At 35.7% G+C, this 24,805-nt stretch overlaps 1 protein-coding gene across 3 annotated transcripts in view; it reads right to left on the reverse strand.

Moving 5' to 3' along the window:
* LOC145245882 (serine/threonine-protein kinase Nek8-like) overlaps positions 1–24,805 on the reverse strand; it is a 182,074-nt gene that overhangs the window by 123,682 nt on the left and 33,587 nt on the right. For all 3 annotated transcript variants that reach the window (XM_080107604.1, XM_080107603.1, XM_080107605.1), the window contains 4 exons: positions 19,970–20,073; positions 15,174–15,289; positions 9,310–9,413; positions 2,992–3,111 (listed from right to left, as the gene is read on the reverse strand). In XM_080107604.1, coding sequence (XP_079963730.1) covers positions 2,992–3,111; positions 9,310–9,413; positions 15,174–15,289; positions 19,970–20,073 — 444 coding nt within the window. The remainder of the gene's footprint in view (positions 1–2,991; positions 3,112–9,309; positions 9,414–15,173; positions 15,290–19,969; positions 20,074–24,805) is intronic.

Consider the following 24,805-nt stretch of genomic DNA (forward strand, 5'->3'; position numbering starts at 1 on the left):
TACCCCCACATGGGGAGTGGTATATATAAGATTTTTTAAAAATGTAATTATCCACGTTTTTTTTTAAATGTAATTATCCACATTTATATATATATATATATATATAAACATACATATATATATATATATATATATATAAACATACATATATATATAAAAATATATATATAAACATATATTATAAACACATATATATATATATATATATAAACATAAATTATAAACATATATATATATAAACATAAACATATATTTATAAATATATATATAGTTGGAATATTTTTTGTGCCAATAATAGTGCATCCCCCCCTGTTTACTTTTATTATTTTTTATCTGGTTCTTATATTTGATTTTCTACATTTCATATCTTATGATTGTTAGAGGTTTGTACGAAACTCCCCTTAATTTGAAGAAAAAGGAAATGCAAGCTCCTCGATGACGTCACGAGCCCAGCGTGAAATCCGGCCTCTTTTGAAATTCCGCCGACGAGGATATTGGATGTTGTTTCATTGCCCGGCGCTGAAAATGGAATTTGGCGAGCCTCCTTCAAAGAAGAAAACCCGGAAAGAATACCCCAGACATGCGACGAGGCATGCTTCTGAAGATTATTTACGTGGCTATGGTCTTCACGTATTTGGAAGGAGTGTAATTAAAAAAAAAACGACCTTATTTTACATGGCTACGGTCTGCACGTAATTGGAAGGAGTATAATGATTTAAAAGGACTTTAAATCGAGAAAAAAGAAAAAGCCACATGCCTGACTGGCTTTCAATTTGTGAGTACGTTCCTAAAATTTATTACAGTTTTGAGAGAGTGATTAGGAACTACTATTTTGAATCATAATATTGAGTTCGTTAATTGATACGACATTTTCAATATAAGAACCTGTATGTTGTTTTTTTCATTATATGTTACCTTGGCGTTTTTTTAATTTAATGCCCGCAAAGGGAAAAATTTCCAACTAATTTTATTGTAAATAAAATCTCTTCTTCATTTTGAAACAATTTATTTTATTCTTTACCCCCCTTTTTTATTTTGTGCTTTTATTTTTTTCAGGCTAGTTTTTTTTGCGTCAAATTTATCTGAAAGAGGACAAATTTACGACATATATATATATATATATATATATATATATATATATATATATATATATATATATATATACAAGCCGAAATAATTGCTTCCTTATATAGTCAATAAACGAACCGCTTCTGCTGTCAGTGAAAAATAAAACCGTAAGATATTTAAAGTATTTATAGCTCTAGGTTTGCACTATTGAGCTATTTAAAGGAACTTGAAAACTCCATAATACCTATTCATATTAGATTCAGAACAGACATCGTATTGTTTGAGTAAGTAATATAGGCTAAATAATTTTTATTTTTAATACCAATGATTCATTTTCACTCAGAAACATCAATTTAGCTATATATATATATATATATATATATATATATATATATATATATAACGGAAATAATTTATTGCACGGACGTCCCTTTTTAAAATTCATCATTCAATAAGGTTAAAAGGCGAAAAATTAAAAGATACATCTGCCTTACTTTTAACGCTAGGTTTATTTATGGTGTCTTTTAAATTTAACAAAAACCCTTCAAAATTTGCTGACGATGAGACCTTGCTTATTAAAAAAACTATATGTAATGATTATTGTCCGTAACTTGATGTCTACCACAATAAAAACACTGTTTTCCGAAACGATCGTACAGATAATTGATTTTGTTGTTGTTCCTTCTTATGAAACGGATTCTTAATTTAATTATAATTTGATTTTTAAATTTTAAATTATCAATCACATTACTTAATATATATATATATATATATATATATATATATATATATATATATATACACAGCTATTCTGTCAGTCACCTGATGAAAAATCTCGAATCCCAGTCACTATTTACTGTCAAGATCCATACACTCAAATCAATGTCGCCAGCATGATAATATAAATGTTCATTGTTCATTTAAAATGTTCAGAAATGCCACATGGTGACGCACAACTTGGGATAATCTGATTATTTTCTTAAAAATAATAGTGGAATAAACTAATCATAGACATCATTTCAACCAACATTTCATGTCCTTAGGTGTAATAGAAATCATCACTCTCGCAAACGACCCCGTGTTTGTTTAACCTGTAAAATGACGACAGAAAATTTAAGAAAGAAGAAGAAAAGGCAAGCGTAATTTTGTAGGTCGCTCATTGGTGAACGTATGCCATTAATTTGCATATGTTCACCATTGGTAATTGTTAGAAGGGACGAATTCTAAAGCATGAGCGTTGAGTTGAGTTTTTGTTTGACAGCTTAGAACGAGAATGAACAGTGGAAGATAATATCGAATATACGAGGATTTATTGCAAGTTGAGGAAAGAAAGGAAAAAAGACTTTCGTGCATTGTATCGATAAGAGGACGTTTCGATACTGCCATTTTTCACTAGATCTAATGAATTAAAAGTATTACACATATAATTCATATATATCAACATTTCATTTCGACGAAAGCACATTATTACCAATAAACCTGCAAAAAAAAAGCTTCAACTTCTGTTCCATCAACGTAATGTTGCATCCCTCTGCCTCTTCCACAAGTATTTAAATGGTGAATGCTCCGACGAACTTCAAGCCCTTGTATCGCTTAGACGTAAATACACGCAACAAACCCGACAAGCAGCAAAATCCCACCCCTACACAGTAGAGATCCCTAGATGTAAAAAAGCTTTCTACTCTAATAGTTTCTTCCCCAGAACTGCTATACTTTGGAATTCCTTTCCAGGTTCCTGCTTTCCCAACTGTACTGACCTGCAGAAGTTCAAGTGTAATGTGAACGGACATCTCGCTGCTCAACTCCCTACATAGTATACCTGCAACTTATGCCCCAGATAGTAGCCTCTTACATCAAAGTGGAACTGTGCCTTGTTTGGGGTGAAAATGCAATAAAAAAAGAAAGAAGTGCATGAATTGTTACCTGTGTAGAATCTTGAGTTCATGAGTGTACCGGATGGCGGAGACGATATGTTGAAATATCAACAAGATGTCACGTTCTTCTAGGGCCTTGTCTCGGTTGGTAAGAAATTGGGCTAGAGTTCTATCAAACAAACAAAAAATATGATTTATTTGCAGTCAAGATATTAAAAAAGATTAAACATCTATAATATAAATCTCACTTGTCTGTTTAAATGTATGTATGCATGTATGTTTGTCTGCCTTAAACTTTCGACGGATGTGAAAGATTTTTACGAGATCGGTATCATTTTGAAGCTCGACCATTCGGACGACAAATATTGAAAAATTTGTTAAAAACATTAATTTCTTCACCCTCAACTGGGTGCTTTTCTACAAGGAGGGGTCGCTTTTTTTCATCGATATTTTCGAAAATCATCCTCTCTTTTAGATTGACTAGCCTTAATTTAAAACTTTGCCACTTCTGGTTTGGCGATGGACGCAACAGCAAATACATTACTCTTTTTTCACATTCTTTTCCTCCTTCGCATCACGGGTTCGAGCCTGCTTGCCTACTATCACCTTTTTTTTTTTTTTTTTTTTTTTTGCTCAACACACACCTCCAAACACCCCAGCAACGCCAGGCACTCAGGCTAGTTAGATAAATATGTTAAAATGTGTCGTGCACAGGAGAAATATATGATCGATGAACGTTCGGGTATCTGGAGGGAATTTTATTTTAAAAAAAAATTAAGACAGATATTCAAAATGTAGGCCTAAACATTATCAATAGGCTATCTCTTTCCCTCTTTATGCACGGATAATGTACCATATATTTCTAGGAGGGGATGGGGTATATGGAGTCAGTTCCGGAAATGGCTGAAGCAGTTTACGATGTGAAAATCACTTTATTACATATATATTTTAGGAAGGAAGTATATGGAGTCAGTCCCGAAAATGGCTGAGGGAGTTTACGATGTGAAAATCACTTTATTACAAATATATTTTAGGAAGGAAGTATATAGAGTCAGTCCCGGAAATGACTGAAGCGGTCTACAATCTAAAAATTTCTCATATATACAGGGTGACCCCCCCCCCAAAAACTTACTGTTTTGTCCGAATTAAATGAAACTTTGGTCATAACTAGTTTATTATATTCAAAACATCACATCAAAACACTAGGGTCTTTGGCCTTTTTTTCTCCGTTCTACAGCATATGTTCTAGATGGCCTCCATTTAGCTTTTGCTTTTTTGGGGTCACCCTGTATATATTAAGAGGGGGTATATAGAGTCCGGGGTGCCAGGCATTACCTGGTCGTAAAATACTCTTAATTGTCTTTATTAATATTATTATACTTGGTAGGCGAGTGGGAGATATAAAATGTGTGGTTCAACTGGTCGATGTACACAACTATTAAACGTGAATTACGATATAATATTTTATCCTTTTGGACTATTTTCATTATTAGCATAATTTCTCTTCATATTTTTGTGAACGCGGATGGAAGGAACAGAATTACCTGTATTCAAGAACGTCATTGTTTTGTTCTATTTGGCGTTGCCCATAAGCAATAAATATGAGAATACAGTGTTACATTTAAAAAAAAGGATAGCTCCAGTATCTGGATTTTTCCGCACGGTAAAACAAAAGAGAGGAATGCGTTGGGCGAAAGATATAGAGAAGGACGGTAAAAGGGAGAGAAGGGAAGAGAGAAAGATTAAGAGACGGTTGAAGAAAGAGGTGGAGATAGATATTTTAATATAAAGATGTTACACGTTCGGGTTTCACTTTTATTGAAATTTATATGACCCCGAGCTACTTTTGGTTGATTTTGTAATGAGAACAAACGATAAGCAACAGACGACCTCATGAAGAATCGTAACCAGAGACAAGCACAGTTAAATGAGCAACTAATCAAGAAGTCATTACTTCAAATCAACTGAAGTATGTATGCATGTCATATTCCTTAAGAAGATAACATGAAATATTTTTTGAATCTCTTAATATCTTCTTAGGGAAATTCATAGTTATGATTTGGCAGGTGACTTCAATGTTTATCGTAAAAAAAAAAAAAATCAAGTTCTTCTACAACAGTGGTGTAACAACTATTATTGCCACCCGGGGCGGTCGCAAGATTTGCCCCCCACCCCCTTCTGTTGCCGGTAGCCGTTGATGATCCATTAACCTTCAAAATTCCAGAAAGTCCACGTCCTCAAAAATATCTATTTTCATAGAATTACAGTCAAGGATCTAAAATCCGCTTAAAGAAACAGTATTACACACATTAAAAAAAAAAAAAAAATGACCGTAAAAAATTAATTTTGGTATAAAATTTCAGATTTTTTGTTAGCTTTTTATTGTTGTAATTTTTTCTATTTTCTATTTTCACCCCCTCAAAATGGAACGTGCCGCTCGGGGCAGACCCCTGCCCCTCCTTTGTTACACCACTGCTTCCAGAGAAACTTTCAACTTCTTAGCTGAATCCTTGCGTTTGAATTTTGCAACCAATCTCTGAACCGTTGTCTGAACCTGCAACTATTTCATCACAAAGGGTTGTAGACGTTTCTGCAATATACTTCCCCCTCTCCCTTTTAAAGCAGAATGTGACCTATATATGGGCTAAGCGGTCGACTAATATCGCATAATCACGTTGACACACCGGTTCTCACTTGATCACTGAACTTTAGCAACGTTGAGCCTTCTCTGTACTAAGTGAGGTGACTAATTTGGGAATACCAGGCGCTGTATGTAGTGGGTCGTCGACACTTCCCTGCAAGAGTTGCAAAAACCTACAGTCATCATCTCTCCTAACGAGGATAATGCATGCGACTGGGGATCACTTGTGAATTTCATTCTTTTTTTTTTACTCATCTTCAACCCAAACAAGGCAAATTGTCACTAGGATGTAAGGAGCTACTAATTGGGACCATGCCTAAGAAATATTAAGATGTTGGTTTACGTTACATTTAAACTTCTACATATCAGTACAGTTAGGGAAGCAGGTAACAGGAAGGGAATTCCAAAGCCTAGCTGTTCAAGGGAAGAAGATATTAGAGTAGAAAGCTTTCTGGCATTTAGGGATCAACAGTGAAGGGGTGTGATTTTGTTGCTAAGCGGGTTTGTCAGGGATATGTATGTCGAGGGGGCACAAGTGCAATGAGTTCATCAGAGCACGTTCCATTAAAATACTTGTAAAACAGGCAGAGGGATGCAACATCGTGGTGATGAGACAGGGGTTGGAGCCTAGTTGACTAAACGGGATCTATTAGATTGAAAACTCTTTTTTTGACCCTATCCAAGAGGGAGAGACGAGTGGTAGATGCACCAGCCCAGAAACTTCCTCTTTCAGAAGAATGCAAAATCTGCGTTAGAGTTAGTATCACAGTTTCATTTTTTTTCTTTTCTAAGAGGTCGACTGATTTGATCAAAGAGCTAGGCGTCTGTCCCCCTCCATCCTTGCTATCGAGCAAATTTCTTTTTTAAAAAACTTGAAAAGAAAGTTCTTTGTATCATATGTTCACTAAATCCCCAATCAAAATGTCAAAGTAGAAAATCCGTAAATTATTATCCGGATACAAAGACAATCACTCTTCTTTATCTATGAACTAGCTTGGGTGCCTGGCGTTGTCCAGGTGTTTGGAGGTGTGTGTTGAGCAAAAACAAGAAGTGGCAGTAGGCAGGCAGGCTCGAACCTGTGACGCGAAGGTGGAAAAGAAAGAAAATTGATAACTCTTACTCTATGACGCGACCGGAAGTTCGGAACGTTGAAATTAAGTAAAGTCATTCCAGCCGATACGATGACTTGCAAAAATGGTGACGCAAAAAAAACAAAAAAAAACGACCCCTCCCTTGTAGAAAACTGCCCAATTAAGGGTCAAGGAATTAATGTATTTAGTCGATTTTTCGATATTTGTCGTCCAAAAGTCGATACTTCAAAACGATACCGATTTTGTGAAAATCCGTCGCCTCTGTCGAAAGTTTTAGGCAGAAATACATACATACATACATACATACATACATACATACATTTAAACAGGTGAAATTTATATAATGGAAGACTTAAATTCTTGTATATACTAGTGATGGGACGATTCCAATATTTTTCCCAATTCCGATTCAATTGCCAATTTTGATTCTTTATAAATCTATAAATTGAGTTGTTATTCATTCCTGATTGTCGTAAAAACACATGTGAAATGTGCAGATATTTTCTAAAAAAAAAAAAAAAAAAAAAAAAAAACCGACTTGTAGGGGATAATCTATAGATTTTAGTTTTACTAATAGTTTAATTTATTATTTTATCATTACTACCAGCAGTGGAAGATTTTGCTTTAAACAAAATCAAATAAAAAAAGTCAATTAAAAGAATTGGGTTCGGCATCGGAAAATAGGCACACATTTTTCCTGATTTCAATATCGATTCCGATAGCCCTAAAAGTTTCGATTTTTTCAATTTCCGATTCCAATTAATCGTCCCGACACCAATACATATCAATTTTTAAGAAGAATACTCTTATTCTAATCGATAATCAAGAATATTGACGGGTCATTTATTTTGATACCTGAACTGCTTGTTGAGAGAGAGAGAAAGAATCGTGAGAAAGATTAAATTGGAGAGCTGCATGTCATCCATATATATTTTAGTGAGCAAATCATTTTTCTAAAAAATCCTGAACGAAAAGTTCTCCGAGTCGATCATTCATTATATTACGAGTCGTGAAACCAAAGGTAAAAATCGCTAAGTCATTGTTCAGAACAAAAGAAAACTATGTTCCTCATACGAAAGACTTGAGTTCCTTGTCGTGTTTACCTTTTACTTGTGCATATTTTTTGTCATTTTATTAAACATCGAATTAAAAACATTACATTTAAGTTAGGTATATGTATGCTTATTTGCATATACACGATACACTTTTGAACTGACTGATCGTTTTGAACTTTGAAACATCTACCGAGCCAAACGCAATTCATCTATCAACAAACGGATTTCTTCAGATGGGCATCACGTAAAAACAGACAAAAATTCGGTGATGCCACCTCAAATAATGTTGGAGAGTATCAGCCTGGAATATGAAATTGCTTATCACAGTGCTAGTCAGCCATAATTTGTAATTAACTCGCCAGGTAACACATTTTCCTAAGTTTCTGTCTATCACTCTCGTCCTCTCTCATTAGATGTTGGCAGAATCGCTACTTTTACTTTACACTGTGTATATGACACTCTCTTTCTCTTTCTCAAATGTTCAAGGTATTAACATTATAAATTTTAAGATTGGAATAGTAGGCCATTATAATAATAAATATTAATCATATTTAATCTATAGTATTATATATGGAAGGGGACAGATCCCAGTAATTAAAGGAACGACGTAAATAAGTTTGAAAATAATATTTATTAAAGGAAAAGGCTAGAATTGAACCCAGTAATCAAAAGTTAAAAGTGAATACATATTCCTATTTAAATACGATTTTAGGAATGTGGAGCAATTGTCAATTGTGTTAAGAAATAACGAAATATATTAATTATGTCAGAGTTAGAATGAACAATTCAATAATTCAATTTAGGAATTTTCTTTGTGTTGCAAGGCATGTGGAGACATGTGTAATATGTTGAATCCACGAGAGGACTCTCACATGGATGAAGCACGTTTTGACGTCACAAAGAAAGGTAATTTACAATATATTCAGAGAGTAGAGTTCGGGCAGAGTCGAGTTCGGGAGTTAGTTCAGAGTGGAGAAACAGTAGTGGAGTTAGCTGAAACCCTTTTGGAAACGACCAGAAAGGGGAACAAGAAAATGTAACTCTGAAAGGCAATTGAATTCCTGATCACCATCTTATCCAATTGGAAGAATAAATGCCATCATCTTATTTGTAAACATTTGTCTTGTTGTCATCTTTAAACCATTTGTCTATCGTATTTGTAAAAGAAGTTTACCTGTCCCCTTTAAAGATTAACCGAATCCTCCATCATAAATAATGAATCCCCCCACCCTATGTTAAAAAGAACTGTCAATGTCTCTTTTGATATCAAGCTCCTATCATAAATATGAACTGTGTGCAATGATTATAATTGTCTCATTGTCGTCCCTGTTATATGAATGCCTTGTCCTCGCTACACAACAAGAGAGAGAGAGAGAGAGAGAAAGAGAGAGAGAGAAAGAGAGAGAGAGAGAAAGAGAGAGAGAGAGAGAGATATGAGTAGCAAGCAAGAAAGATACTAATTTTACATCATTTTTTTTTTTTTTGCTTTTGCAAACTCACTTTTCCCCGATTTAAACTATCTAACCTGAATTCAATGGGTGGCCCAACGGGCTACAGGATTAGAACGTTATATTACTCACCCACCATCAGCATATTCCATTTCAATCATCAGTATACCATCTTCTTCAAAGCTGTCATAATAGCTTATTATATTTGGGTGGTCCAGCATGGCTAGTAATTTCACCTGTTAAACAAAGATTTAATCAAATACTTTATCTAGACTAATATGAGAGATGTGTTGTTTTTTTTTTTTTATATATAAAGAAGTCACCACTTGTCAAGGCCTGAAGGAGATAAGGGTTAAAGAGTAAACGCTAGTCACCACGTAGCGATCGCTAGTGGTGAAAGTTGAGCATAATTTGATTATTTGAGGGGACGGCTCAACAAGAAATTGTTTACATTGGACTTGAAGATGACCATCTTGTAGTCAGCCAGAAAGCAGGCCAATGGAACAGAGTTTAACAGGTGGACAGCTCTAGGAAAGAAACTTTGTTCATTTAGATTTAGGTACAGATAGAAAGTGGAAGAATGACGTAAAAACTTGAACCTTTATAGAAGTGCAGACTGTCACTGCATATTTTTTTGTCATTTTCTTTAATAAAGAAATAAAAACATATATATATATATATATATATATATATATATATATATTTATATATATATATATATATATAATGGACTCTCTCGTTGATTTCGATGTAAGAGGTTCCACCACAACAACTAAGTTGCTTGGAAATCCAAACAGATGATTTGCTTAAAGTGGTAAAGGCTTTGTGCAGAACCAACCACTTTTCTTGGTATTACTGCTAACATTCGTCGGTGCAGACGACTGCCACAGGACAGAGTATACAGTAGACCGCAGGTTTTTACATCAGAGTTTCCTTCTCCTAAATGCATGACTTAACAAAGACTGGGTGGGGGTGCATCTCTCCCAGTGAATTAATGCGCCCCCAGATACCAACCTGGAAATTTTTATAACTCGACGCAGTACATACAGCACCTAACCTTCTCAAATGGTCACCCATCTGATACTGGCCAGGCTCAATGTTGCTTAACTTCAGCGATCTGGCGAGAACCGGTGTGTAACGCAATAGTGTGTGTATAATTTATATAATATATATATATATATATATATATATATATATATATATATATATATATATATATATATATATATATATATATATATATATATATATATATATATATATATATATATATATATATATATATATAGCCAGTAGAGTTTAGTTTCCTAGAAGTACATCCAATGAAACAACACGTGTCTACCAAAATAGTGCTCAATGAGTGAACAGAGCAGGTATATTAATTTTATTTATACAAACATTAATGGCTACATATGTGCATACATGTTTCTGTAATCACCCACGTTGGGGGATTACGTCTTCAGGCCAAGAACTACCTTCAAAAGTGACATTTCCACCAAATACATTTTTCTATTTCGTTTATCAAGTTAAAAATACAACCTGGGTGGGAGTCAAAAAAAACAAAAACGGTAAAAGGATGAGTGAGGTCTATGAAGATGATAAACATTATTTATTTATTTTTTATTTATTTTTTATTATATTTTTTATATATTTTTTATATATTTTTTATTTATTTTTATTTATTTATTTATTTATTTATTTATGTATTTTATTTTTATTTATTTATATTTTTTTATTTACCTTAATGTAACTTTTACTTTATCTTCTACGTAGTTTCAGAATCATTGTCTAGTTTCAGTAAATAAAACAAAAAGTGTTCAGCATGGATTCGCTTTTGAATATATGGATTAATGTGTGTATGTGTGTGTTGGCAGTGTCTGTGTATGGATGTGTTATGTGTGTGTTGCGTGTATGTGTGGGTGGAGGTAGATTAAAAAGGCACCGGTCAGTACTTGGTTGACCATAGCTAAGGTTATTAACTTACAGACTCTAAGACAAGAAAACGAAACTCTCAACCCTATGCCATAAAAAGCCAAAAGTTAAGTTAGATGGGGGAGGGGGAAAAGAACAAAAAAAAAGTTTATCATCTTCATAGACCTCACTCATCCTTTTACCGTTTTTGTTTTTTTTGACTCCCACCCAGGTTGTATTTTTAACTTGATAAACGAAATAGAAAAATGTATTTGGTGGAAATGTCACTTTTGAAGGTAGTTCTTGGCCTGAAGACGTAATCCCCCAACGTGGGTGATTACAGAAACATGTATGCACATATGTAGCCATTAATGTTTGTATAAATAAAATTAATATATATATATATATACATATATATATATATATATATATATATATATAATGGTAAAACTGGTAATTAGTAAAAACCTGAAGAGAGTGCTCAATACTATTGCAGAGCAAATATGTGTTTTCTTTTTTTTATTACCGTTTTATCTGTTTAGTTACATATGTTACGAATGTTGGACCATGTTTACGATCAAACAGGTTTTCTGTAAGGTCTGACGAGGCTGTTGGATCGTAAAAATGGTCCAACATCCGAAACATGTAACCAAACAGATAAAACGGTAATAAAAAAATAGAACAAAAATAACACACACATATATATATATATATATATATATATATATATATACACGATACACTCTTAAATTAACTGATCGTTTTGAACTTTGAAACTCTGGTGCTAGGCGTAAGGGTCGTAATGTGGGCTGTATTTAGTTTAATTTAGTTTTATGTAAAAACGGGTAAAAACGGGTGGAAGCCATTCATGAAAATTCAGATGCCTCCAATTTTTGTGCAATTTTAACAAACGGTATTAAACACAATTTATAAATGGTCTCCAAATATTCAGATTCTTTTGAGCATTTCAAAGTTTGTTTTTTTTTAATATTTATTTTCATTTTTTAGGAGGCATGCGTTTCTTACTCCGCCCATAAGTTTTTTTTTTTCTACGTTGCATAAGCATGTTGAGTTTTGTTTTTAAACTAACTAAATGAATATGGTCGAACTCTTCAACTGAAATATCTTCGCCCAACTTTAATGATGCATCTGTGTCCTTGGTTTCACTAGAGTGTTGCTTTGTTTGTCCATATTTCTGAAACAAATTTTTTATTTATCTTTTTTTTTTTCTTTTTTTTTTTTTTTACATGGTGGTCACCACTTATCAAGGCCAGTAAGCCACTTGGGGATGAGAGTTATTGCGTGTACAGTAATCAATGGGATAGTATCGTAGTAATCGTTAGTATTGGAGATTTGATAAAGGGCCTTACTTAAGGTTCATCAGATATTACCCATTTTAGTACTGACCAGGCTCAACGTTGCTTAACTTTGGTGATCTGAAGGGCACCTGTGTGTACATAGTATTTCATTATTTTATTTCTCCTAGGTTTGTTTGACCCAGCATCATTGGGGGCAATAACTTCTACAAGGTGGAACGATAAAATCTGTCTATCTATCTAGTTGTTTACAATTATATAAAGGAACCTTGTGTGTGTGTGTGTGTGTGTGTGTGTGTGTGTGTGTGTGTGTGTGTGTGTGTGTGTGTGAGTTCGTTCCCTATGAACTCGGAAACGGCTGGGCCGATTTTTAAAAATTTCTTGATGTGTTTGAAAATGTTCTTACATAGGTCTTGTATCGAAACGCATCAGATAAGTATCGAAAATCAATAATTGAAAAAATCCGATTAAAGAAGGAAGACCGATTTCACTTTTTATACAACCTAACATCACAAGTGCATTTGAGAAGTCTTATCACTGCACAAGCAGAAAGGCCCACCCTATAAAATCAACTGTAAATTCGTTTATAGAACAGGGGCTAGTTCGAAACGAATGTTTCTTTTAGAACACAATTGAACCATGATACTTGATTTTTGCATTTTAAACTTTAAGTAAAGTCATTATTTACAAATAATTTTGTACAATCAACAGTAGATTCTCTACAGTGCAATGTTCCCTACAATGTATTATAGAGTAAGTTACTAATGGAGGCATGTGAAATTTTTTACTCTCAGTACAATGCGGGAGGGGGGAATGGATAGTCCCCAACTAGAGTAGGCAATCAATCGATTTGAATAAAGAATGGGCGTTTTCATTGATTCTGATGACAAGGGAGGGTGACACATTTGCTGATCTTCATTTAATCTTGGACAACACCGGGTCTCCTTGCTAGTATATATATATATATATATATATATATATATATATATATATATATATATATCTTATTATAAATTTTCCTAGTGTGTGTGTGTGTAAGAGACGCGGTTTATCTCGGCCTAGAGGCAACCCACCCAGGCAAGTAAGGTACCAAAATGAAACTTATGACCCAGAAGATATTTTAGTGATATTTATATCCATGTTTGGTGAAATGCAAAAAAAAAAAAATGCAAATAAATAACGATTTACTAAACAACGTTTTATTTACTGGATATTTTTCCGGTACAAGGACCCAAGTTTGCCCAGCTGGGCAAACTTGGGTCCTTGTATGCATACATATGTGTGTGTGTGTGTGTGTGTGTGTGTGTGTGTGTGTGTGTGTGTGTGTGTGTGTAGCTATGCCGATTTTTATTGAAATTTCACATAAATGTACTTTATGTATCTGGCAGTGTTCTTGGATAGGTTGTGTATCGGAATATCTTCGATAAGTATCAATAATCAAAATAATCCGACGAAAGAAGGAACAGGCGATTTCAACCAAAGTTAACACCTTACACAGCCTAACATCACAAGTGCATTTGAGCAGCTTTATTACAACACAAGCGGGAAGGACCAACATATAAAATCAACAGCAAGTTCTTTGATATGACAAGGCGCATTCGAAATGAATGTTTCTGTTTAGAGCACAAGTGAACCATGATACTTGACTTTTGCATTTAAAACTTTAATGCAAGCTATTATACATATATGAAAATAATTTTATAAAAAATCAACAGTTGGTTCTCTACAGTGCAATGTAGATTACAACATATTGAAAACTTAGTCACTGAGGGGACGCATGTGAAACTACCTCCTGGTGCATTGTAATGGGTCCCCAATTGGAGTAGGCAATTATTCAATTTGATTGAGGAATGGTGTATTTTATTGATTTCGGTAACAATAAAAATATGGGAGTGTGAAACATTTATTGATCATCGTTCAATCCTGGGCAACGTCGGATCACCCTGCTAGTGTATGTATATATACATATATATATATATACATATATATATATATATATATATATATATATATATATATATACAGTCATCCACATATAGTACTGTTTCGTTGCGGCTAGACTTACACCTTTCCTCAGTCGTGGATCGAACCTACAACAGTTTTATTGACAGTCGGTATTGGACCACGAATCAGTGCCGTAAATATTTCTCCTCGAGTGAATATTAAGCCCACACCTGCCCATCGCAACAGTGCTCTAACAATCAGTTTGTTTACAAACAAATAGTGGGCTGTTAAATCATATATATATATATATATATATATATATATATATATAGTCATCCACATACAGTACTATTTCGGTGTTTCACAGCTCATCAGTCAATGTGGCTACACAAGCAACTACCTCAAGCCAGGATCGAAACCTGATAGTCGGAGCTTCTAACTGTTGTGCTATATGGCTGCTGCTATGCGGGCAGTGAATTAACAATGTTTTGACATTGCCCAAATACTTAAGCTCAGTTTGTTTACACAAAGAGCATCGCTTTATACGCTAATGGTAATTTGTATATCACTTCCGAAATGCTTAACCTTAGATAGGGAGCATTATAGATTATAGTCATCCACATCTCTCTCTCTCTCTCTATATATATATATATATACACACACACACACACACACACACACACACACACACACGACTCAATAAATGTTATGATGCCGAAAATTATGAACGAAAATAGTCAATGGAATGTTTACAATAAGTATTTCTTTAACACAAAAAAAAAAAAAAAAACGTTGACATAGAAAAAATAAGCCAAATCCACTCACCTCATTTAGGGCCATTTGTCTTTCAGCGGCTGTTAAATCATGCATGTTTATTTCTTTCAAGATCACCAAGGAATCGTCATCCTTTTTTCGGTACAACACAGCAGCACCATAAGCTCCTATACAATTAGAGAATTAACACACATACAAAAATCCTTTTAGAATTATGTAAGAAATAACAATATTCTTTTGAAAATTTATTGACCCCCCCCCCCGACAAAACGAGGGTGGACTTGTAAATTCACCCTTGTCTGTTCATCCATTCGTCTGCCCGCACTTTTCTCAATTTTGCCTTGGAATTTTTTGAAATTTTGCACAAACATTAAACATGATATGAGTAAAAAAGTAACAGAATGGATTTTTCGGGAAAACACCGGTTGCTCCCCTAGAAGCAACCGGTGTTTTGCCTTTCGGGTTAAAATGGCTAAAATTGATACTTTTGTGCTTATTAACAAAATGATGTCTTGGATTTTTATAAAACTTTCTGAAAGGCTGTAACTAACTGATTTCTATATAATTTTGTTTGTCTATACTTCGCGATAACTCTCAGGTGTGCCCCAGGGACTCTTTTAGGGCTAATAAAAACATTCCATTTTTGGAACCATTTTACCATATTTGTCCAAAATTTTCTATGTATGTCTATTTAGCAGTTTTGCATGGTGCTGAACTCAAATTTAAATATGTTAACGCCTTGGGGACTTTTGGGGCTAAAAGGGGGGGGGAGCAAATGATGGATTTAATTATTTTTTTTTTTTTTTTGCATGATGCAGAACTCACATTTGCATATGTTAAAGCCTAAACCTGCACCGTTTGTTCATTTTCACCAGGATTTGATGTCCCCTGGGGACTTTTGGGGCTAAATGGAAGGGGGGGGGGTAAATGCTGAACTTAGTCATTTTTTTTATGCCTCGTTCACTGTGCATGCTTCACTTGTTTTTATAAGAAGATTAGTTAGGCAATCTCTAACAACTGTGTTCCTTAAATCAAGATGGCGGAAATGGATACAGTTGATGCAAATACGGAACAGAAGCCACCAAGCATGTAAGGAAATACAAAACCATACAGAAACACCCTATTTCACAAAACTATCCCAGTTTTAACACTTCGTGTGTTAATATATTTAGTATATTATTTCAAAAAGACTTCATTTATAGACATTAAAAAATTGAAAACTCTTGTTATTTGTTTGTATTGTTTCCAGATAACAAAAGTGTTATAACAAGGCTGAGTGTTAAACGTTCTGGTTTCGATTCTAACGAATGGTACCTAAATCATATTTTTTTTATAACTTTTGACATCATTACTTTATATTGGGTCCTGGATATGACCTTAAACTATATTCAATGGTGAGGCCCCAGCTTGCGGTCTTTGAGGAATGTGGAGCCACCCCTTAATTGCCATTTCTCCGAGGTCCACTCTGACCCGGAGTGGTAGAACCTGTTAGGGTCCCAACTATGAGTAAAATAGAAACCGACTTGAAAAGAAAAATATATATTTTATTAAAACATTTTTCTTCAAAGTTATTGGATTCAGCATGAAATAACCTGAAAAGGTTTGATATGTCGTAAAACAAAAAGAACCAACCAACAACTAATCAATAATAAGAAATCTGCATGAATTAAAATATAATATTTATGTGCATTTAAAGACTAGCAACATTGGGCGGTCTACTAGTATATATATATATATATATATATATATATATATATATATATTAGTCCTCACGCAAAAGAGAATGACACAAAATGTTTTAAATAAAGGACTACTATTGAGCATAACCAGTTATACAGTACTTTTGAAATTTCAATCTCTAATTTTCTCGTTATCTACTGAATATTTTTAATGAAACCTATATGAAACATGTTCTTTATTAAATTGTAAAGATTTTCTATTCTGAAAGAAGTTTTAAAAAATTTAATCTAAAAAAGTTATTTTAAAGTTTTTGTTAAAAAATTCAGGTTTTCTCATTATTCAGACATGTATGACAAGGAGAGAGTTGCAAAAAAGAGTTTTGGTGTGAGGAGAAATACAAACTGAAACAGAGAGAATATTCAGACCTGTAATAATACAAAGAGGGGGTTGCAAAAATGAGTTGTGTTGTGAGGAGAAATAGAAACAGAAATAGAGAGTAGGAGATTTTTTATAAATACATGCAAAACCGCATTCATTTTTTTTAATCCAAATTAATAAATTAAATAAAATATAATCTTAAAAAGATACGATACAAGTTAGAAAAGCATTTCATCCAAGGCATGAAAATTGTTAAACAAAATGTTTTTACTATAGGCTTTAAAAATAAAGGTACAAGATTCAATTTGAAATTTATTTATCTTAAAAGTGCACTTTTATACATTTTACAAAGTAAGGTATTAAATTTTTATACCTTACTTTGTAAAATTTATAAAAGTGCACTTTGAAGATAAATAAAGTTCAAATTGAATCTTGAAACTTTATTTTTAAAGCCTATAGTAAAAATATTTTGCTTAACAATTTTAATACCTTGGATGAAATGCTTTTCTAATTTATATATATATATATATATATATATATATATATATATATATATATATATACTAGCATTTCAGCCCGGCATTGTCCGGATGTTTGGAGGTGTATATTGAGCAAAAAAAAAAAAAAAAAAAAAGCGGTCAATTTTTTTAAAAACTTTGACCCCTATTATAACACCTTAACATTTATTGTTTTGGGCTCAAATCAAGTTATTAAGTTAGATCCATGTCCAAGGAACCTATATCTTTAATTTCAAGTGTTTACACCCAAAATTGGCAGAGGAGTTTGGTAGAGTTCTGAAAGGTCAAATCGTTGAACTTTGGCCCCTTAACAGCCAAATTTCTGACCGAAAACGGATTAGAAAGATTTTCCCAAATCTCAATACCCTGTATATCAAATTTCGCATCTGTAAACTGAAAATTGACAGAGTTATTGCGTTGGAAAATGTACACACACAGACGTTCACTTTTATATATATATATATATATATATATATATATACAGATATATAAAGGTGACCTTGTCTGTCTGTCTGTCTGTCTGTCTATGTGAAGAACGATCTTTATCAAACTACTCTGTCAATCTTTGGTCTACAAACTTGGAACTTGACATATAGGGGATTTGGACATGTTGAACAAATTTGATTTTGTTTTTAGCCCGTAAAAATAACTGCTAATGGATCAAAATTGAAAAATTAGAACTTGACAGCCATAAGTCGACTAAACGTGTTATTTCTACGCATGTACAAATATACATTTACAGGTTTGAAAACGTTATTTTTGAAGTTTTTATTACCGTATGGACGTGGCCCAGATGGTTACGAATAAGGCAGGTAAGCTATATGTTTTTGTTTCGATTCTAACTGATAGCACACAAGTCATCTTTTTAAAACTTTTGAAATCACTACTATATATTGGGTACAATATAATAATCAATAAGAATCAATAATCACTAGAGAATTGGTAATTGAGCATGGATCAAACTTTAATTTTATTTGAGCCCTAAACAATAAATGTTAAGGGATCAAAATTGGGGTCAAAGTTAAAAAAAAAATTGACCTCTGCAGTCTTTACCAAATTACTCAGCCAACTTTTGGTCTAAACATTTGAAATTTTACATGGAGTGTATTCAGACATAGGGAAAGCTTTTTAATCGGTTTTTTGGCCGAAAATTTGGTTGCCACAGGGTCAAAGTTCAAAAGATTTGACCTTTGCGGTCTCTAGTGAACTATTCAGCAAATTTTGGGTCTAAACATTTGAAATTTTACATAAAAGGTAATTCAAACATACAGCAAGCTTTTTAATCAGTTTTGGGCGAAAATTTGGCTGCCAAGAGATCAAAGTTGAAAGAGCTGACCTTTACAGACTCTACCAAACTCCTCCGCCAATTTTGGGTCTAAACACTTGAAATTTTAGATGTAGATTACCTGGACATGAGTTAAACTTTTTAATATATATATACATATGCACATAAAGTTATGAACAGTACTGTACGAGCAAAGCCGCACTTAACTGCTAGTTAATAATAAATAAGAAATCTTCATAAATTAAAATATTATATTATTATTATGATTGTGCAACTTTACAAAAAACTGAAAGAATGGGTCAACCAACAGCATGACTTAAAAAAAAAAAAGGATCGCTCCATTATGATCAGGAGAGGATTATAATTGCTGGCCCAAATCAAGATCAATGTTGGAAATAAGTCATACACCATCCACTATGACTATGTGGTTTCGGCAACTATGTATCTCTGGAGGACGGAGCTATTGGGCCTGGCATGTTGATGTGGAACAGGAGGGGGAATGAGGCGGCCTTGATGTTCCTAATAGTGCTGGATTGGACAGAGAGGTGGCGAAATGGAGGTGTCTAATGAACAACATAGGAGGAGACTAGAATCTTCATTCCAGTAATTATCAGAACAATGGGGCCCATGAAAAAGAATTACAAAAACTACATGGTAAATATACCCGGTGAACCAAGAACAAGCGAGATTCAAACGATTGAACTTAAAGAGACGGTTAGAACCTTAAAAAGATCTGTCAGTTGGAATATATAAGATAGTTGATGAATGTCTGGCATCCGGTAGGATGTCCCATTCCCTGCTTGAACAAACTGATAAGGAAATAAAAAAAAAAATAAATGAATAAAGCTAAGCAATAGCGAAATGCATATATCAGTTTTCAAAGGGAAAACATTTATTACAAGAATCCTCGGGCATAAATTCACAGCATTACGAAATCAAGTGTTAGATCCAAGAACGAACTGAAGTAAAACCAAATGGAGTCATACCTTTTCCTACAGTCCGGATTTTCTCAAATCCAGCCATGGATTGTGGACGCTGCCCACTCCAAAATCGAAGTTTCTCCAACCGAAAATACAAACTACCAATACATCTGAAAAAAATAAAAAAATAGTTAAAAACAAAAAATAGTTTATGAACGTAAATGAATGATACTTCATACAAATACTCATAAAGTATATTATATTCGATTAAAATTGCTTAACTAATATATATATATGATGAAAATAATGGAAATAGTATTCCGACAAAATAGAGAAATAAAAAGGAACAAACCGTGTTATGTGTTCATCAACGTTTTGTCTTTAATCATCCTGAGGAAGTCTCGAAATAAAGATGAAACGTTGATGAACACATAACACAGTTTGTTCCTTTTTATTTGTCTCTCTATCTATCTATCTATCTATATCTATATATATATATATATATATATATATATATATATAGTAAGTTATAAAATGTATATGGCGATTAAGCTACACTGAATATTCCGCGTTTCATCCACTCTAGGATTCTTCAGACTTATGCGCACATAATCCTGAAGAATCCTAGAGTGGATGAAACGCGGAATATTCAGTGTAGCTTAATCGCCATATACATTTTATAACTTACTAACTAGCTCTACCTAAGTATTGAGCACTTTTGAAGTAAATACTAAAAGTTTACACATAAATCTATACTTTCGTATATTAATTTTATGTGAGTAAATTAAGTAGTTATATATATATATATAAAACATTCAATGCATATCTTGAAAATATAAAAAGTAAAATTTATTGAAATGAAAATCAAAATAAATAGGCACTTTTTAGATATCGATTTCAATACCCTTAAAACTTCCGATTTTTTAATTCCCGATTCCGAATAATCGCCCAAACACTAATAATACATATGATATGAATTTCATTAAAATAGGATATATTTCAAATTTTTAAAGAGGTTCGCTCCACATAACTCCCTTGGGTTAGGAGATTACTTAAAGATTTGAGACCACTTCCATTGTCTTTCCTAGAAAAATGTATACATACGATTTTTTCATTTACATAAATTTCATGAAAAAATAGGATACATTTGAAGTTTTAAAGGGTTACACCCTGATAGTCCTCCAAAGGAGTTGAATTGAGAACATTTCCAATGTCTTTCTCTGTAAATTTTACATGAGAATACACTTTTAAATTTTATGGAATAAACTTTTTTAATACACTTTTTAGATTTAGGGTAAGGACCCTTTTCTTTCTATAGGGCATACACAAATACTCACACGTACATATAGACAATGAGTTTTTTTATTAATATTATATACACATAGTATAAATTTCAGTAAAATGAGATATACATATTTGAAGTGTGTTCGTTACAACTCTACTTTCAACCGAGTCGTTGTTTGTTTCGTTCACCACACTCTTTTCTTCTACCTCTTCTTTTACACACGTCCGTTCGCTTTAGTGACTAAAAATCGTCTGTCCTCCCGCTTTCCTTTCCTCGTTATTTATGGAACCAGGGTACGAGATTCTCCGAGATTCCCAAAGATTCCACGAGACTTTTTTCCACATAAAAGCATGCGGGCGCCATCTTGATTCTCAATTTGTGCTCTGCAGGCACAAACGCGCAGCCGCTTTAACGGTAAGCCACTTCTTTTTCCACACTCCCCCCTGATCTCATGATCACAGAGACGGCAGGGGAGGGGGGGCGATCGCCGCTGTCGGGTGTTTCTGCAAAGGGGGACAGTGCTGCTCTCGTCTTCGCGTGCGCTCTCATCCACTGCCTGATGGTCGAGGAAGGCTTCATCTCCGTGGAGGCTACTGATATCAGAGTCACTGCTTGATAGGGATGGTGCAAACCAAAGCGATGGCCCACTCGTCTCAGAGTCAGAGTCACTCTCATCGTCCACTGGAGGTGGTACATGTGTCGCCGGCCGTAGGTCCCTAACGTGATGGGGTACGCTATCAACCTGGACACACTGCTGACTCACCACATCGGTCACTGTGCCCCGTTTATACTTGTCAGTACATCGGTTTCCTGGCGGCTTCACCCAGACAGCATCCCCTTTGGCATATCGATTCCGTTCTATCTCAGTGGCCACAGTTGTATCGGGGTGGATTCCTTTTTCTCGGACACGGTACTGATAGATTGCGTTTGCAGGCGCCGTTCCTGGAGAGACGCCATCCTTCGGCATGAGATTATACCAGTACACAGCTTCTGCGATGGTGCACTGCTTCCTGGCTGCAATTGTTTTGATGTTGCGATGGCTTCTCTCAGTTATACCATTGCCAGGCACATAAGTGCATCTAAGCCGCAGCCGCACACCCCATTCTTGTAAGAACTGCCTCATCTGATGGCTGCAAAAGGCTGGGTCGTTGTCCGTCAGCACTTCATCGGGCGCACCTCTTTCACAGAACACGGATGACAGCTGGCGAATAATGTTGCAAGAGTCCTGGCGCCCGAGGAGTCTCCAGACTGCGAAACGTGTAGGCCCACAATCGATGAAGGTAAGGAAGTGGTTGCCACCGTAGTGTGTGATGTCCATGCCCACTCTCTGCCACTTACCACTCACTCCTAACTCCCCTTTCTTCCATTGTGCTGGAGCTGGGTCGATGGATTGGCAGGCCTCGCAACTTTCCACCACTCTTCGGATATCTTTTTTTCTCTACTCCTGGATCAATCATCTTGACAAAGTACAGTGTCCGCTTGATGCCAGGATGTCCACACTGTCAATGAATGTCCATGATGCGCGCTGCATCCACATTACACACAACTGCTGCACATGCGTTTTGCAGATTATCAGAATCTCTCCGAGCATCAGCCAGAAGCCATCGTTGAGGGACTCTTGTCAGCGCATCTGCTCTGTTGAGCGCAGACCTGATCAACACTACATCTATGGTCATGTCGTACTCTGTGATGGTGTCAACCAAGGTGGCAAGCCGTCTTCGAATTAACATCTCACTTGATGCTCGTGTCGTCAGTCGTGCTCTTCCACTTAATGCGTCGGTTATCCACCGATGAGTGCATGCCGAGTCAGTCATGATATGTAGAACCTTGGCTTGCCATTGAAGCGCCAAGTTAACGCCCTTCAATGTGGCATCAAGTTCGACCAGGTTTATGTGCCTCGAATCATTCTCTGGCCGAAGTCAACAGGCATCTTCAATAATGGAATCATTAACTGCAAGGGCAACTCCAAGGGCCAGTGAACTAGCATCCACCCAGACCGTGAACTCATTCCCACTGACGCACCACTTTCCCTGAACGGGGTCATCACTGATCACCCTGGACACAGTCTCTGTCAGCATGCTCCTTAGGGTGACATCGTGTACTACATCGTCCCATCCCGACGACACGGCTGTTGCACGTCTTTTTATGGCGGCCACAGCCACTCTGAGCCAACCGCACACAGGGAAATAGCCTATCATCTTTCCACAGAGTGAAAACACTGTTCGTCGTGTGATGTTTGATGGGGCCTTGAGGACGTGACTTACTCTTCTCCAGCAAAGCCCTCCTTGCTATTGCGCATGTGCAGGCCGAGAACTTTTGCTCCATCGCACAGATGCTCTGGTTCCTTACATGTCAGTCCAAAGCTCTCAAAGTGCATTCTAACTGATTGCGCTGACATGAGGCTCTCATTGACGAATATATATTCGATGTATGAGGATGTTGCCTGTTGCACTGCTTCATCTTGCTGCCGGATAGCATGCATGATTGCTGTCATAATGCCTGGTGCCACATTTAGACCGAACCCTAGCCTGGTTAGACAATATCGGGGTCCTCCAATTTCCACAGTCTGAAATGGCCACAATTTCTTCTCAATGCGTATTTGCAGATAGGCCCTGTGTAGGTCCAGAGTTGCGACGTTCGATCCCTGCTGTCGCCACTCCCTTAATTTGAGTGCATACACATCAGCCCTTGCCGTATATGGGTCGACATGCTCATTGAGCTCACGGTAGTCTAGGACGGGGCGGACCTTTTGTTTGGTCTCTTGTACGACGGCCATCAAGGGAATCAGCTCTCGTGGGGGGGCCAGGTTCATCCTCTGGGTATGGAAAAAGCCAGCCATTGTCGATCCACGTTTGCAGTTCTTCTTCATACTGTTCCCTTAGCCACATGGGTGGGGGATATTCCCATAACCGGTTCTGCAAGGATATTGGTGGCTGATCGTTTGACCATTTCCAAGACGCCGTCCATGCATTGGTGTTTCTATCATACTCTGCATGAAAGTCAGGCTCGTTGAGAGTTATGGCAGCACAAACATGTTCCTCACATCAGGAGAACTGTACCTTGCTGGTTCTGTCCACAGTAATTCCACCCAGTTGTGTAATCAAGTCCATACCCAGGAGTAGGTCGTACCTGAGAAGCTCTCCCTCCACAACTAGGGCTCACACGGCTACTGCAGGCCCGTCGTTGATGCTTGCGCAGATAATGCTCACCCCACAAGAGGCTAGTGAACCTCCGCCTACAGTTAGTACCAGAATTCTCTCTGCTTTCCAAGTGGCACAGCATATCTTGCTTACGAGAGTCTGGGTGCACCCAGTGTCCACAAGCGCAAGGCGCTCGCTTCCATTAATGTGTATGCTTACAGTGGGTAGCGCTCTGCTCAATGACGAGCTGGGGAGAAGATTGGCGCTGTAGCTTCTTCCCCTTGCCCGTTTTCCGGACAGGTGCGGGCCAGGTGTTCGCGTTTTTTGCACTTGTAGCACTGCAGCCCGTCAAGTTTCCGAGTTGGTTGATGTGACGAAAGACAATCACGGGCCAAATGGTTGGGTCCTCCACACTTATAGCAGGTGGTAGCTGCGCTTATGTCCTGCAATCCAATCTGTGATGGTTGTACAGCTGCC

This window comes from Euprymna scolopes, chromosome 23 (genome assembly GCF_053919585.1).
Source record: "Euprymna scolopes isolate OS-2025 chromosome 23, ASM5391958v1, whole genome shotgun sequence".
NCBI lineage: Eukaryota > Metazoa > Mollusca > Cephalopoda > Sepiida > Sepiolidae > Euprymna > Euprymna scolopes.